Genomic DNA, 17,569 nt, shown 5'->3' on the forward strand with positions numbered 1-17,569 from the left:
CACTGAAAGCAGCAAAGAACGAACACACAAGAAAATTAGCTTAAAAGCTTTTTAATCAACGCTTTTGTCAGGTAGGCTTCATCAGAAATATAAACATAACCTGAACTTTCACATAAAAGTTCAAGTACAGAAAGTAATTGGTTGCTTTTAGAAATGTTTTAATATTTAAAGACTGTCATGGTTATGTGAAGTTTGTTTGATGAAGGGTTTTTTTTAACCTGAAAGCACTTACATTTTATAATAACAGATTACGGCTAGTTTGGACTCGTTTCATTTGTTTTTGGATTTGTAACTAAAGATGACAACAATGCTTTATATAGATATTCTGTTAATTGTACTTTATATAAAAAATGTACTTTTGCTATTTTAAACCATGTGGAAAAAGATTTAAGGGCTGAGAATTTGAAAAATAGAGTGGTAAGAAAAGAAACATTATGGCGGTTGAAGTTGGGGACATATTGCCCTCCAGGTTTGAATGATATGGTAAATATAAAGTGTTTTTTGGCCGAAAGCAAACTGGTCATTTGACTTGCATATATTTTAATTGAGAGGGTTAAGTTGCTTTAATTGATAGAACTTTTAATTGTTCATTGTTAACTGTTCATTGGTTAATTAGTTTTTATTGCGCAATTAAATTTTTAGTAAGCAGAGTATATATGTAAAAGTTCAGGTTATGTTTGTATTTCTGATGAAGTCTACCTGACGAAAGCATTGATTAAAAAGTTTTTATGCTAATTTTCTTACGAGTTCGTTCTCTGCTGCCTTCAGTGTTTTCTTTTATTTGTTTTTACACTGAGTGCCGGTATTTGGCTGGTAAGAGGAGTAACATCCTCGTTTCCTGGTTTGCCACACAATTGCATATTGGTAGTGATTTTTTTTTTTGAGCAAAAGCATAGTGAATCTGCTGACTTAAACTTCGATGGTCTGTTTATTGAAACAGAATACTGGAGTTTGTACGGTGTTTTCCAGACTAACAGAAATCTGTTTGATTTCCGGATAGTCTGGAAGAAAAATGAATAGGTGGCAACGTGTTTGTGTGTGTGAGAATGAACTGGATGGTGCCTCTGCCTACACTATGCAAGGGCCAGCAGTGGTAATTACCACTGAAAAGTGCAGTCAACATTAGTGGTAATTGCAGACAGTTCAGAGACACCCAAATTTGCCAATATTGATGTCTTCCTCATTGCATCTAAACTTGCCTCGGAATTGCATTTTATGAAATTGCGTAAACTGCAACTTTCGGCTGCCACAGTTTATGCTTACTTAAGTGTTCTTTCTGAATCCCATTGTCAATGTTGTATCTTTGAGGAGTCCCACTAGACATTAGAATATATGTTTTGTCTTCACAGCCCTTTAGAAGTACTGTTGTTACTCTGTCTTCATTTTCAGTTTAAACGTTTACAAAAAATATTCCATTATTTCAAGACGTTCCTTTCAGGTCTGGGCTGCTTGTAAATCCTTGTAAGTTATTAACTTCTTAAACTTCATTACCATAATGTGGGTGCTACACTGTGACAGAAAATTGCAGCTGCTTAAATGGTTCAGAAGTGTTACAAAGTAATCCAAACTCCACACCAGAACAGCAGAACTACAGTATCAATGTAAAATAGCCAAGTGCCTAGAAGCTTCTGCATAAGCACAATGCAAGCAGGAAGTAAAGGAAAACCTACATTCTAGTTTGGCTGAATATTTACTGCCAGGATACGAGCCATAGTACTACAGAATAGCAGTATGTTATACTGTAGGATATATTTTATAACATAATACATAATGCACGTTTTAGTTAAGCAACTGATAATTCAAATATCTTACAAATGATAATTATATTAACGTATTAAATCACATTTATGCCTACATTAGACATTTCAGTTGGACAGCTTTGGTCTAAAGTTGAAACCTTGTATAATGCTACATCCTAAGCCATACATCACAGCTATTTAGATTATATCCATTGAACGTTATCTCTGATTTTTACTTGAACAAGGATTATAAACTTAGGCAGAGGTGTAAAATTTGCTGAGGTGCTGAAGTTTGTTTCTTTCTTTGCAAATTAGTTTGATCATTGCCATGTAAACGTAGTCAGAGTATTTTACACTTATAATTCTGAAGTATCTTAACAGACACTTTTAGTATTTAAATAGCAGTTTAATATTTAGTATTAGTTATCAGGGTCCCATTTTACTGATATCCTTTTTAAAGTGTAAAAGTGCTTTGCAAAATGTACATTAACAAAAGTTGAGCTGAATTGAGTTATGAAAATGAGAGGACACGCACACAAAAATTAAATGAAATGTTGATTTAATGCTTGCAAAGTATAACTTTATGAATGTTAAATTATATCACTTTAATTCAGTTATGCATGTTATTTCATGTGCATTATTTTGACAAAATGCTTAAGCTGTTAATTTTTCTACATGTTAATTTATTCTTTTCCAATACAGAAAAGAACAGATAACTTAATTGAATTTGACTTCAAGATTCTTCTCCACGAACTTCCAACACAGGTAAAAATGTAATAAGAAATCAGGCCAGTAAGTACATGTTTATTGATAACATTTGCATAAAGTGGAAAGCATTTCCCAGATGGAGTGTTACTAGGAGGGGATTGCATCAAGACTGCTACATCCTCTACTTGGCATCTTTTAAAGGAAGTGCCTTTGCCTGAATGTTCTGGAAATGAGGTAGCTGTAGATCTGCCTTTCCACAGCAGTGGGCATATAAATGTTTAGTACCATGCTCTGACATTTCCCTACAATTTTCTTTATCTGTTTAAAAACAGTAAAGGTAATTTTACAACGAGAGTCTGCACTGTGATAAGTTTATATAATGCTCACTTCATCCTGATAGTTCCTGTTTTTATGTGCATTTCTAGATTAGTATATCACTGGAATGGATCTATACTGCACTCATCTCATCTGTGACTGCTCCATGCTAAAACTTCCAAGTCTAGATTCACAAAGGGCTAGGTCTAATGGTCTAACTTTGTGTCGGCCTAACTGAGGATGCCTAGTTGGACCACAGCAGTAGGTAGCATTGTGGTAGGTATTCAAAGGTGAATGGCAAGCTGTGCTTACTATCCAATACTGAGGAGGTGCTGTTCTTAAGAGACAGTCACTCTGCAGCTTATTACCATCAGGACAGCATGTTGAAATATGTAGCATGGTATACCTCAGCTAGAAAAACTGCAGTACATGTAGGCTGAAGATATGAGAGTTGAATTTGACTGATGATATTATAAAGGAGGGGCAGCTGTAGGCATGGGGGGAGCTTTCACTGATCCACAGGAGTGGAGGAGTAAGCTGACACACCCCTGGGGAGAGATTATTGTAAGTTCTGATTACCAAAACATCACAAAAGGGAGTAAAAGGCAACTGTTAGCAGTATACTTAAACTATAACGGAGACAGATGGTCTGAGCATGATCAGATTGGGTAAGGGGGCATGGGGATGACAGCACACCAAGTGATAATTTTCAGCTGAAGGGCACTGATTACATAAAGGATAAAACATGCTTAAGATGACTTTGCTGCCTTCTGGGTTCAAGGGAATGCAACAGTCAAAACTAAACTGCATTTAAATGTGTAGTGAGGTGCAGACAGTGATTACTGTCAGGGTTTTGAGGACCCTTGCTATAAACTGCTGATGGGACAGGGCAGCAGGATGAGGTGAAAACCACGTTTTGCTGTTATTAACGTGGATGGGACAGGGCAGCAGCATGAAGTGGAAACCACTTTTCGCTGTTATTAATGTGGACTTCAGGAGTGCTGTTTGCAGTATCATACCTTTCAGTAAAGGTTCTGTGCTCTGTTTTATAAGTTCTTTTCACAAAACCTTGTACCAGCAGCATCCACATTTAAGAATATCACATCTACATCTGTCATAATACACACAAATGTGCTTTGGACAAGGTAAATGTAGTTCTGAATCACACTTGGCTGATTGATTCTTGACTAGTCAGCCTGAACGATCCAAATTGTCATTTTTTTCAATCATTTTAATGGTTTACCTTTTCATTAAATTTATCCACAACTGTTGATGCAGCACCCCCATAATCTGAAAATTAAATATACTAACACTGAGGTCACATTACTTCTGAGACATTGGGAATGCTGTCATTTATCTAAAAAAAAAATAGGTATTTTGTTTAGCTCTGGGACAGTATGACCACGGAGTTAGGATATTTAGCTTCTGGAAATGTGGGTGCAAAGCCCCCCTCCCCCCACCATAGTGAGTCAGAGGACAAAACTACCCAAGCAAAAGCACTTTAATACCATTTTATCGGAAATGTTTCTAGAAATACTGATTTAATATATTCCATAGTTATTAATCTATTTGAATGTGTATTTTTATTTAGTACAGAAGTTGGCTGGATGCATAACAAACAAGTTGCACAAAAAGTGATGAGATTCACTTCATTGTTAGTCAGTTAAGGATCTATACCTTCTTTGCATACCCTCATGGTAGTCGTGGTAGAGGTAAGTGAAGGAACGGGTCTGGGAAAATTGCTCTGAATCTCCCTGACATTTCTTAAACCTCACATGGGCATTAAGAAGGGGGCTTGCTAGAGGCATAATTATATTCATGAAGTCCATCTCCAGATTTTGGAAAGATGACAATTTGAACCAGTGAGTTAGATGTATCATACTGAACAATTTATTGTACAAATGATTAAGCAACAAGAAAATGGATGTTTTACTGCAAACATCTTACTTCTGTGGGATCTTCTAAACTGATTCATGCACTGTACTCTTTTTAAGGGAGAGCAACACCTTAAAAACAACTGTCATCCAAAGGGTTGAAAATAAACCTTGCACTGGCATCTACAAATTAATGATTACTTAGCTGTTTGCCTCCTTTTGTGACATTTCTGTATTATACTTCTTTATCAGTACATACTCAAATGGGATTCCATGAACTCTCACATAATTTGTCTTACTGGCTCTTACATTTAAAATTTTGAACCTGGCAGAAGTCCACAAAGCATATCTTTGTAGCCCTGAGCACTTGCCCTCTTATTAGGGCCATAAACTTACCGAGCCTATAGACATTCACAGCCATGTTTCCCTGTAGTGCCAATCATGTGTGACAGGGCAGCTAGGGCAGGAAATCCAGCAGACTTGACCTACTGACTATGGCTGGAAGACCAGCAGACTTGACCCTGCTGGCTAGTAGAGTGGTCAGTACTGGAGCAATATATTACTATTCTTTTGCAGAATTATAGTGTTGCAGCTAGCTATTTCTTAGCATTTAAAAGGGCTGATAATTTTGCTGTTAAAATATTGACAAACCAGAGAGAGAGGTACTGGAAAACTGACCTACCTTTATAGAGGTTCGAAATATGCAATAATTCTGTGTACTCCCAGTCTAAAGAAATGGACAGAGCAGCCTGAAGGATAAAGTTTTTTAAAAAAAATGCAATCTTATGGTGACAGGGACTATAATGGAAAAAGCTTAGCTGATAAATTCATATAAATACGACCACCCATATCAGACCATTAAAGCAGAATAAATTAAAAACGTAGGAACTAGTTATAGTGCTGTGACAATACAACAAAAGTGTGAAATAGCAAGATAAGATAAAAGAAAAAGTGTGTTTCTTCAGCTTCAGACCATGTTGACCCTTTAAAGAGGGCATCATTACACTGAACTGGTTCTTCTGCATTCAAAAGTTCACTGACAACTTCCTCAGAATGTAATAAATAAATTGCCACGCAAGGGGTCAGTAGGAGTTTATGACAGTGTGGATACTGTATTTTCTATCAGCAGTTAATGCTACAGTTTTATATATCAGGTTCTATATTAAACAGATGGCAGGATAATAAAATCCAGGATAAATCGCTTATTGGCCTTTTGGCTAAGATCAAGTGAAGTAAAGAGCTACAAATCTCAATCTAATTTAGTGTAATTGCATTCAGTAATTAATGTTTGCCTGTTTGTAATAGTACTGTAGCACTATAAGAAACAAATCTTATGGGCTGCCAAAGAAGTGATTGTGTGATAGCAGCTGAAAACAATCAACCAAGAAGAGGAAACTCATCTGTGACTCAAACAATAACATAATCAATAAAATAGGCAAAAAGTACTAGTCACACAACAATGCTGCTTGCTTATGTAAGAAGCAAGCCCCCTGAATAGGCATGTGACAGACTGCAGCCCCACGCCTCCCCTGCAGTGTCACTGCCAAACATGCTGCATACAAAACTCCAAATTTCTATCCTGTTTTTGTGGTTCTCCATCCTCAAAGTAAGACTATTTTATAACAAAAGTATAACATGGCGGATTCCAGGGGGTTGGCCTCCTTAGAAAGTGCGATAATTTTAATTCTTTGCATATCATTTTTAAAGAATACAGTTATATGGCTGTGTAGACATGTACAGATAGCTTAGTGTAACCAGAGAATACTATGCCTTTTAGGAAAGTGAGATGAAACTGGAATACCCAAGGAAAGCCCATACATGCATGCATCTTCTTTCTTCTTCTTTCATCTTTTCCTGGTTAGTGGATCAGCTGCCCGTTCATGATTGGTAGTGGCGTTTTACGGTGTTGAAATGCCAGCCCAGCGCCCAACCTTCCACAGATGGCACGCACACACTCATGCCTAGGGCCAATTTAGAGTATCTAATCCACCTACACCATGTCTTTGAGATGTGGGAGGAAACCGGAGCACCCGGAGGAAACCCAAGCGACCACAGGGAGGACATGCAGACTCCGCACAGAAGGCACCCCAGCCGAGAATCGAACCGGAGAACCTCTTGCTGTGAGGCAGCAACGCTAACTGCTGCACCACCATGGCATGCATCGCTAACAGTAATCACCAAGGAATTCTATTCCTCAGACATAAATTTTACTTCAAATTAGTGTATTCTTCTCTGAGTCACTTATCACAATTTATTCTGTAACATCATTTTTATGTTTAGTAGGAAATGGTTTCTGCAAGTGAAAGCTACAGTTATTGACTGGCAATTAATCCCTTGTATGTTCATGTATTTATAGCATTCTGAGGATTTTTTTGGGAAACTTTTAAATGCAGTTTTTAACTCCTTGTAACAAAAGTAATGCAATTAGTTTAGAATTTCAGGCAGCTTTAAGTATCACACTACAGAAAGGGGATATATCAGTACAAGAAAGGCACAACAGTCGCTTATTTCCTGTATAAAAGGAACAGACATCCTTTGAAGCTGATTATAGCAGTCTCTAGAAGTAAACTATTATGGTTAAGATTTAAATGCAGTGAGATAGATACCACACTACAAAAGACACAGCAAATAATTTTGTCAGAGAAAATCCAAGGATGGTTAGTTTCAAGGCTAGCATTTTGAAGATGTGTGTGTTATTACTTTGTTATTGTCAGTGTATTTAATTTTGTCTGTTATATCCTGGTTATGGTTAGATATCATCAGAAAAATCAGCCTAACCATAATTCTGTAGTTGGTATGATGATATGAGGTATTGCCAGCTATGCCAAGAGAAGGAAGGCAGTGGATATGTAACATATGTCAGCATAGCTAGCTGAAATTTTGTAAAGAATTATACGTCATTTCTATATCAGACTGATTTGTACAGATGCTTGTGTTGAAAATATATTTTTAAAGTTGCTTGTATTAAAAATGTATCAACAATGTGTCCTGCTGGACAGAAAAGAAATCTACATTTATATCAGACTGTACTGTTGTAACTGTGGAAATGTATACGTGTTAACAGAGGATCCTGAAAGAGAATAGGTTAATCTCAGTCCAGCTAACTTTGAAAAATAGTAAAAATTAAATTACTTAATTTAGGCCATAAAGATTTTATCTTACAGTTCTGACTGCAGCCAGAGATGAGACATGTGTGCCAGAGAATGGTTTATTAGCTCCTGTAGGAAGAGTGGAAGTGTTTTATTGTTTAATGACTTCCAGAAGTTGCAACAGATTTTAGCAAAGCTGTGTGTGTATTATTGACACATATATGCGAGATTCTGGATCAGTTGCTAGTAAAGGGAGTACCATGGAAACCAAAACATCAAATGACCACATGTATGTGATGTCATTCTGTAATCTATCACTGAAATTATGTGTTTTTTTAAATACTAGATGAGACTGAAGTCTCAGAGCACTCTGATTTTGAAACCTGACATAGAAGGATTCCTCAACTACTCCATCTTGCCTTGCTGTAGTAACTGACCAGGGAATTCTTTATATTAGTTAGGAAAATATAGTGAGATTAGTTAAGTACTGTTTTTCTGTATCTTTGTGAATCTATTCATCTGTGTTATTTTAATATTTCCTGTGACTGAAACTGTGTTTATTGTGAATAGATATTCTATATTTTCATGTTCGTTTATTATTTATTATTAAATATATTTATACTTTTCATTGTGGCTGGTCCTTTAGAAAATATTTTAACCTTTGAGACTACTTATATCTATCTGGTCACTCTGTCACCACTCATGAATGCCTTACTGCATTGGCCAAACAGTACCATTTGTACTAGTATTAATTTTACTGAGTATAATTGGGTACCCTTGTAAGAGCCTTAGAGCAGCTGGCTTTGGAGTGTCTGGTGGTAGTAACTACCTTATAGTCTGGGCAGAAGGGGCATAGCTAGTAAATCTGTGCCATCGTTTCCCAGGTGTGTGTGTGTGTGTGTGTGTGTGTGTGTGTGTGTGTGTGTGTGTGTGTGTATGCGTGAGTGTGAAAAAATCAGATCTCAAAGAGTGTGTGTGTCAGCTGCTTGGAGCAGGGACATAAAGCATGGTTTCACAGAGAGGGTGCCAGAGGACTTTGCTTGGACACTTGGCTGAGGACTCAACTCTATAGCTGTGCCAGTGGGGAGTCTTTCTTGGGACCTGGAGAGAGACAGAGAGAAACCCAGAATTTGGACTGAGTATCTTAAGGGGAATTGTGTTTGGTGCAGAGAGCTGCATGTGGAAATACTGTGTGTATCTATTTTTATTCCAAGTGAGCATCCCTTTCCAGTGTCAGAGGTGAGGATTTAGGCTCTTTTTTGACTGGCCCAGAGAGAGGGCTCACAGTTGGCATAATGGTTAAGGTGTTTTCCTTACAGACGCAAAGTACAGGGTGTAATTCATACCTTGGGAAGCATGGCTTGGTTTAAAAAGGTCCCTGGGTTCATTAATATGTAATCATCTATAAATATAAATCAAGCAGTGACAGTAATGCAACATAAGCCCACTTCAGGTGACTGGATTGCTGATACTGCAGTGCAGCATTAGTGGGTGAGGCATTCCTGAGTGTGTCATCCTCTGGATGAGATGTTAAGGGAGGTCCCATTTTGCTTGAGATGGTAGCACAGGTGATTGTAAAAGATCTTACGGCATTTGTTGAAAAGAACAGCAGAAGTATCATGATGATTTGACCAAATTTCTCCTAGTAGTTAGTATAAGTACTACTTAATGTCTCCCCAAAAAGAGGTCACTTGCCTGATGGGACTAACCATGTCAACAAATGAAAAATAAAAATAAATACATATATTTGAATGAAAAGTTTAATGTTCGGATGGATGGGTTGGCCACAATGGTTAAGCTGTTCCCCTCATCGACCCAGGGTACAAGATTTGATTCTGACCTCAGTTTATTAGCTAAGCTTAAAATGGCTGTTACGGCTGTTAGCCTAGTATTATTATTTTATTAAATAATTACCAGTAAATGAGAAGAATCAGACAGTTTAATCTAATTAAGTGTGAAGAATACATTTAACTCTTGGGGAACTTCTGAAAGGAAGAGGTACATTTTCCTGCAGTTGTATAATGCACTTTAAAAATATTTTTTATTGTTTAATAAATGAAAAAATTGTAGCTTATGTTCTAATCAACCCCAGTCTTGCACAACTACATAAATCCTGTAGTCAAAATTTCATATAGATGGTCCAAGAATATTTAACACTTCATAATACAAGTCATTCCACAAGTTCAAGAAGAACACCAACTGTATTGCCTCCCATCACCAAGTGGCATGTTTAGAGGCTGTGTATATAGTATACATAGTTAATATTTAGGAAAGAAAGTTAAAGTCTATTAGTGGACTGTATTTATCATACTTATCATACTGCATATTTGTCTTACAGTTTTGGCTAAATAGATTAGTGTTAGTTGCCTTGCCCTTTGTTTTATAGCAGAATTAGGGTAGGGGAATAAATTAGAAGAGTGACCTGTTTACTACTGACCATTTTGCAGAAGGTTGTGCACCTAACTACAGTTTGGGCTGTTTTTTGCTTCCTGTGTATAAAGGCTTGTATCTCCAAAATGGTTTGACATATTCCAGTGAAGTATGCAGATTATTATATGTGACTATAAAATACAGCATATTATGCACTTAGCTTCAAAAGCAACTGAGACCTATATTTTGAATTTTAATGAGAACATTTTTATTTTTATGGTCATTATGCCACATTTAAAAATATTGACAGTTTCACTTTTATACAGAACTATATGACTGCATAACCTGGTTTATTTCTTCAAAAAGAGTAAATTGAAGAGAACACTGGGTCACAACCCCATGACCTGCATGGACTGCCACAAAGCCCTGTTACTATACTCATCCCCATATAGACAGTTAAGAGGTGACCTTTGCCTGGCTTGTAAGGCATCCTCCAACCCAGTACTAATAGACCTACTGCAGATCCACCAGTCAAATTGTGTTAGGAACACTACATCCAGGGATCTCAAACCTCTTCTGCAATATAAACATAAAAGTTTGGAAGGACAGGTACATATTCAGAGGATATCACTACTCGAGAACAGACTTTCTACCCACATAAAACAAAGACCATCCATGCCCTTCTTTAAATGTAATTTAAGCCAATAGATGGGAAGCATGAATTTTCCCCTGGACTGACCCTTATCCTCCTAACAGACAAAGGCAATGCTTAAACACCCTACCCCACATTAGGGTCCCCTAATACACTGAAGTTGTAACCCTAACATTTAATCCTATACAAATGGTCCTATACAAATGGTAAGTATCTAAATAAAATTATGACAAAGGCAGTTCTACACCTATGGGATAACATAGATAGGTGACAAATAGATAACTTGACTAGGGTTAAAATGTCCCCCAGGGACAATAGCCTAGTATTTTCCTATGAATGTATGAACCTTTTAGAGAAAATCACTGTATACTGTATATCTAGATGTCACAAAGGCATTCAACACCATCCTGCATTCAGGTATTGTTGATAAACTCAGAAAACACCAAGAACAACAGAAAATTGAAAAACACAATTTCACCAGCATTTCTTTATTCAAAAACCAGCGATCTGGTACCTCGGCAATTCGCCTTCATGGATGACAGTACATTCTGATTTCAAACAGATATATATATATATATATATATATATATATATATATATATACACACACACACATCTATCACATCATACAGCTGTCAATAATTCATATATATATATATATATACACACATCTATCACATCATACAGCTGTCAATAATTCAATAAACTAATTAATTATATATTAAACATTTAAAGTAACAGCATTAATATAGCTAACTAAATGACAATAATAAATACACTAATAAATACAATAATAAATACAAACGTAAATACAAAATATGAAATGTTGAATGATAAAATATTAAATACCCAATTCCTGATTCAAACCAAAGGGCCTTAAAGTCTTCAACTTTAAAATCATCCTAGTTTCTAACTCAAGCAGTTTAGCCACAAAATCGCCTCCTCTAGACAAAAAAGGCCTACCAAGCACACAAAATTTCAAACTACTAGGAGAATCACCATGTTTATCATGACAAACAATTTGTACCTATTATTAATGTACCTGCCATTTCTTTATTTTTAAAGATTCTGTTTAAAGAGTGCTGGTGAAATTGTTGATAAACTCTCCCATCAAAATGCTAATCCCCATGTAACTTAAATCCAGGAAATTAGGTCAGGAAAAAAAAAGTACAGTCGTGTACCTACCATAAATGTAGATGTTCGAGTGTATTCACTGTTGCAGTCATTACACTTAGGTTATCCTGCTGGCAGGCTACCCGCATTCAGCCTGAATTCCAAAGTCTTGGTCCGGCATCGGTTGCTGTTACCTCTTCCCTGATGTCAGTGCGCCAGGGGTATAAAAGATGCAGCCGACGCCATTTTCTTCAGTTTTTCTTGCCCCAGATGTCAGGTGCCCCCAAAAGGATAGGCTAAAAATTATGCCAATGAAAATAGCATGCACTAAAATAAAACATTACCTTCATCTACAAGCAAATACACCACATAGGTTGTATAGAATAGAGAAGTACAGATAAGTCCCAGCAAAGAAAGGGGGATGGTGGGTGGGTAACCTGGACTGCAACAGTGAATACACTCAAACATCTACATTTATGGTAGGTACACAACTGTACTATGTTCATCGTGTTTCACTGTTGCAGTCATTACACTTGGGTTGAATCCCAAATCTGAGGTTGGGTGGCTGGGCCTAAATAGAATTAGGAGTGGCTATGAGGCCCTGCAGAACTGCAGTGGCAAAGCCTGCTCAGGATTTAGAGTAGAGAGGTAAGTGGTAGTGCTTGGTAAAAGTGTGCACTGAACTCCAAGTTGCAGCCTTTAAAATGTCTTTAGTTGGTACTCCTCTGAGGAAGGCTGCTGAAGTGGCTGCTGCTCTGGTTGAATGTGGCCTAATGCCCTTAGGCACTGATTTGCCATGTTGTGCATAGCAGAAACGAATGTAGTGACCTATCCATTTTGAAAGAGTCTGCTTAGAGATAGCTTTTCCTTGTGATCCTGCAGCATATGCCACTAGGAGCTGCTCAGTCTTTCTGAAAGCTTTATTTCTGTCCAAGTAGAAGTGTAGCTGCCTGTGTATGTCCAAAGAATGTAGGAGTCTCTCACCCTTATTCTGTGGGTTTGGATAAAAAGTAGGCAAATGAATGGTTTGTTTAAGGGCCACACTGGACACTACCTTAGGCATAAATGTTGGGTTCGTCCTCGGAGAAACCCTGTCTGGATGGAAAATGATAAAAGGTTCCACAGCCATGAGTGCCTGTAACTCTGAGACTCGTCTTGCAGAGGTTATTGCTGGGAGTAGAGCTGTTTTCCATAATAAAAACTTTATCTCAGTTGTATTGGCTGGCTCAAATGGTGGCAGTGTGAGTTTTTCCAAGACATAGTTGAGGTCCCATGCAGGTATTGGTGCTCTCCTTGGGGGTCTTACGTTTTTGGCCCCTCTGAGGTACTGCCTTAGCAATGAATGAGAAAAAAGAGGTGGTTCCGTACTGTAATGAGCCGAAATGGCAGAGGCATGGATTTTAATTGATGAAAAGGATAAGCCTTTGTCCAGTATCTCAGATATTGCAAAATCTGAGGAATATTTGGTACCACCATGTTAACTCCTAGTGCCTGGCTCCAAACACAGAATCTCTTCCATTTTTCTGCATAAGATTTTCTGGTACTGGGCCTCCTGGCCTCCAAAACAACATCCATCACTGCCATAGAGAGGTGTGTTCTGAATGGCTACATTATCCACCATGCCGCCAGATTTAGGGTCCTGAGTTGGCTGTGCAGGATCCGATTGTTTTGTTGGGACAGTAAGTGAGGAATTAGAGGTAATGTCCAGGCTGGGCCTTGAGACAAGCTCTTTAGGATTGGGTACCAGTGCTGGCGGGGCCAATCTGGGGCAATCAGAATAATTTTTGACTTCTCTTGTCTGACCTTTAGGAGTACCTTGGGGAGGAGAGGCAGAGGAGGAAAGGCATAAACTGTTAGGGTTTCCCAGCTGAATGATAGAGCACCACTTTCCATGCTTGCTTGTGATAAGTCCTTGTGCAGAATCTCTGTAGTTGGCAGTTGTGGGGGGAGGCAAATAGATCTATGTCTGGGCATCCCCATTCCTTTGTTATCATGCTGAAGACTTGTGGATCCAGTTTCCACTCGTGGGGATCCGTGAATTTTCTGCTTAATTCATCTGCCAGAGTATTTATCTTTCCTGGCAGGAATTGTGCTTGCAGGTGTACTTGATAAGTCAGTGCTGTGTCCCACAAAGTCATGGCTTGTCTGCAGAGGGGGTAGGAATGTGTGCCTCCTTGCTTGTTTATGTACCACATGACTGTAGTATTGTCCGTCCTTATCAGTAATTGTCCTGGATGAAGTAGATCCTTGAAAGCTGTCAGGGCATTCTGAACAGCTAGCATCTCTTTTTGATTGATATGAAGATGCCTTTGGTTTGTGGGCCATGTGCCCTGAATACATTTTCCTGCCATGTGGGCTCCCCAGGCATAATCTGATGCATCTGTTGTTATTGACTGTCTGGCTGTGGGTTGGTTGAATGGCTGTCCCTTGTTGTGGTGACAGGCCTGTGCCCACCATCGAAACTCCTATTGCAGGCAAGGAAGGAGGGTAATTAATGTTTCCAGGCTGTGGCAATGTTGAGTCCAAACACTTTTTAGATACCATTGTAGTTTCCTCATATGCAGTCTGGCATATGGAATTAGTAGAATGCAGGATGCCATGAAGCCTAAAGCCTGCAGAATTTTTCTTGCAGCTAACTGGGACTTTGTTGCCAACATTTTGAAGTAAGAAGTCAGTTGCCTTTGTTTGTCTGGCGTGAGATAAGCCATCTGGGCAATTGTATTTAAGCTTGCACCCAGGAATATTATCTCTTGAGAGGGTACTAGTTTTGATTTCTTTTCGTTTACTGTGTACCCTAGGCAAATTAATAATCTTTTTACAAATGCCAGATGTTTTAGTAAAATGTCCTTGTTCTCTGCTTGAATAAGGCAGTCCTCCAAATAAGGATATATTTGTATTCCTCTTTGTCTGCAAAACGCAGTCACTGGTGCCAGGCATTTTGTGAAGACCCTGGGTGCAGTAGATAAGCCAAAGGGCAGTGCAGAGAATTGGTAGTGCATTAAGCCAGCTATGAATCTGAGGTATCTTCTGCACGATTGTCTGATTGGTACATGCAGGTATGCCTCTTTTAGGTCCAAAGTTACAAGCCAAGCCTTCTTGCCCAGCATGGGCAGAAGCTGCTGCAGAGTCAACATTTTGAATTTTGGAACGTCCAGAAAAGTATTTAGAATAGACAGGTCCAGTATTGGTCTCCAGGCTTTGTACTTTCTAGGTACCAAGAAAAGTCTTGAGTAAAATCCTTGTCCCTGCTCTTGCTGTGGTACTTGCTGAATGGCCCTCATGTACATGAGGGATGAAACTTGTTTTTGCGCCTCTGCCCATTGATTGTGTGGCAGATCTGGCATACTTTTTGCCCTTGGCAGGGTGTGAAAGTGGAACCTGTAACCCTGGGACACTATATTCAAGACCCATTTGTCCTGGGTGATCCTGTGCCAATTCTGAGAAAAAAGTGCTAGTTTTCCCCCCAAGGGGGCTGCCAAAGAACAAGTGCTTGGTGCTGGCAGAGGAAGGTCATTGGGACTGTTTCCTGTATGGCTGTGATTTGTCTTCTCTGCTTTTGGAGGTAGAAGCGCCCTACTGTTTAGGCCTATATGAGCCCTGGGGCTGGGGTCTGCCTCTGGGGCATCTGTACCTGCCTCTTTGTGGCCTGTCTGACACTGGAAAGGACCAATTCTTTGTAGGCCAGTTCCTGCTAAATCTGGGTGGCTGTACCTGTAAGAAATCCTTTACTGTTTGCATAGATTTCGCTTTGTCCTCCATTTTCTTCAACACCTCCTCTGCTTTAACTCCAAATAAAGTATCATGCTGTAATGGGGCATATAATAATTTTGCTTTAACATGATCAGGCAGATTCTGTTCCTTTAACCAAGCATGCCTCCTAATGACAGAACCCATAACTGCGGCCCTGCAAGAGGCCTCCAGAGAATCAAAACCACATTGCAATGTATGCTTTCCCACTTGTTCAGTTGCATGCAATAACTCCTGCATTTCTTTATTTTCTGCTCAATCAGAATTAGTCATTTTCTGTTTAAGCAGTGACATTAAGTATTGCTGATATTTAAGCATATGAAACTGACAGTTTAATGCCCTCACAGCCAAAGTAGCAGAAGTGTAAACCTTTTTCCCCCATCTGTCTAGTGCCCTTGAATCCCTATCAGAGGGAATAGGATTTTTTGCAGTGGAAGCCTTGACCCCTCTGGGACCCTGAGAAATGGTTTCTGGGTCAGCAGCAGGGTTTTTGTAAAGAAATTTGTGTGTAGTATCTGTCTGGTTTAACAGGAGCAGGGGGTAAAGAGTCAGGAGAAAGGCCAGACACTGAAAATACATCATCCACAATGTCTAACACAGGGGGAATAGCAAGAGGCCTGTGCTGAGGTAGTAAAAGGAAATCTCTAAGCCTTTTCTTAGATTCTGAGTAGTCTTGGCTCTCCCAGTGGAAGTGCTCCCTCATGGTATGCAGGGTTTTCCCAAAAGAATAATCCTCAGGAGGAGAGGCTGAAGGGATAGATTCTTCAGCATCAGAATCCTCATAGGGAGGAAGAGAGTATTCCTGCTCAGAGGAAATGGAAACCTGAACTGAAGATTCATATTCTGTCTCTTGCCTAGGCCTCTTATCAGGAGGGGGATGGGAACCCCTGATCAGGGTAATTAGGTCTTCGGCCATTTTGAGCATCTGTTTTTTTTTTTTTTTTTTTTTGGGCATGGAAGTGTGTCCAGGAGAAAGCTGTACTTGTTTCTTTGTCTTTAGAGCTTTAGTCTTTGCCTTTGAAACTGTGGTTGGCTTAACATATAACTGTGTAGGTCTGACAACACCCTCAGAAGCCGATGCCTGCTCAGCGGCTCCGGACCCATCTGAGGGGATAGTTTCTGAGTGTCCAATACCTTGAGTATCCAGAGGCCTAGTTGGCTCCACGTGGGAGTCAGCAACAGCCTGTGGCTCTGAGGCAGCGGGCGTCAGGGGCTGCGAAAGCACCTCACTGAGAACCGGTGAACCAGCGACTGGCTTAGCGGTAGCCTCATCGGTTTTGGACCTCGGATGCCTGTCCTTTTCTTTTTCCTTGCGCTTTTTATAAACTCCGGACGTTGGCTGTTCCAACGGCATTATATAATCGAATCTTCGTCCAAAGTAATGAAAGGCAAAATCGTACTGACGCTTAATAGTGCAATCTAGCGCAAAACCGACAGCTAGCAACGTTGTGATCAGGGCCTAGGCAAGGAATACAGTAAGAATGAAAATCCTTATGAGGTATTTGCTTCCCACAAGAAATACAGTTGTTAACTTTTTCTGACATCGGTCTGGTGCAAGAAAAAGGTTTCCCCAATGGGGTACTTAGCTTTAATGAAGACTTCGGATCTGAAATTCGTCTTTGAAAATCTCAGGAGTCGGCCGACTGGCACTTGCAAACTGCTTTTGCTTCGGGCACCGCGTGGCAAGAAAGACTGAAGAAAATGGCGTCGGCTGCATCTTTTATACCCCTGGCGCACTGACGTCAGGGAAGAGGTGACAGCAACTGACGCCGGACCAAGACTTTGGAATTCAGGCTGACTGCGGGTAGCCTGCCAGCAGGATAACCCAAGTGTAATGACTGCAACAGTGAAACATGATGAACATCTACTAATAGCGATGCACTCCATGGTTCAGTTTTGGGCCACTCTTCTTTGGTATTTACTTCTCAGAGGTCAAAGCTAATGTTACAGGTTCTTAGATAA

The 17,569-nt window shown here is 39.3% G+C and overlaps 1 protein-coding gene across 1 annotated transcript in view; it reads left to right on the forward strand.

Annotated features, from left to right (window-relative positions):
- Nucleotides 1-17,569, forward strand: part of LOC122801017 (latexin-like) — a 386,629-nt gene that overhangs the window by 300,557 nt on the left and 68,503 nt on the right. The window contains exon 5 of the mRNA XM_044070476.1: nt 2,442-2,504. Coding sequence (XP_043926411.1) covers nt 2,442-2,504 — 63 coding nt within the window. The remainder of the gene's footprint in view (nt 1-2,441; nt 2,505-17,569) is intronic.

This window comes from Protopterus annectens, chromosome 4.part1, assembly GCF_019279795.1.
Source record: "Protopterus annectens isolate FY-2018-M chromosome 4.part1, PAN1.0, whole genome shotgun sequence".
In the NCBI taxonomy this organism is placed as follows: Eukaryota; Metazoa; Chordata; order Ceratodontiformes; family Protopteridae; genus Protopterus; species Protopterus annectens.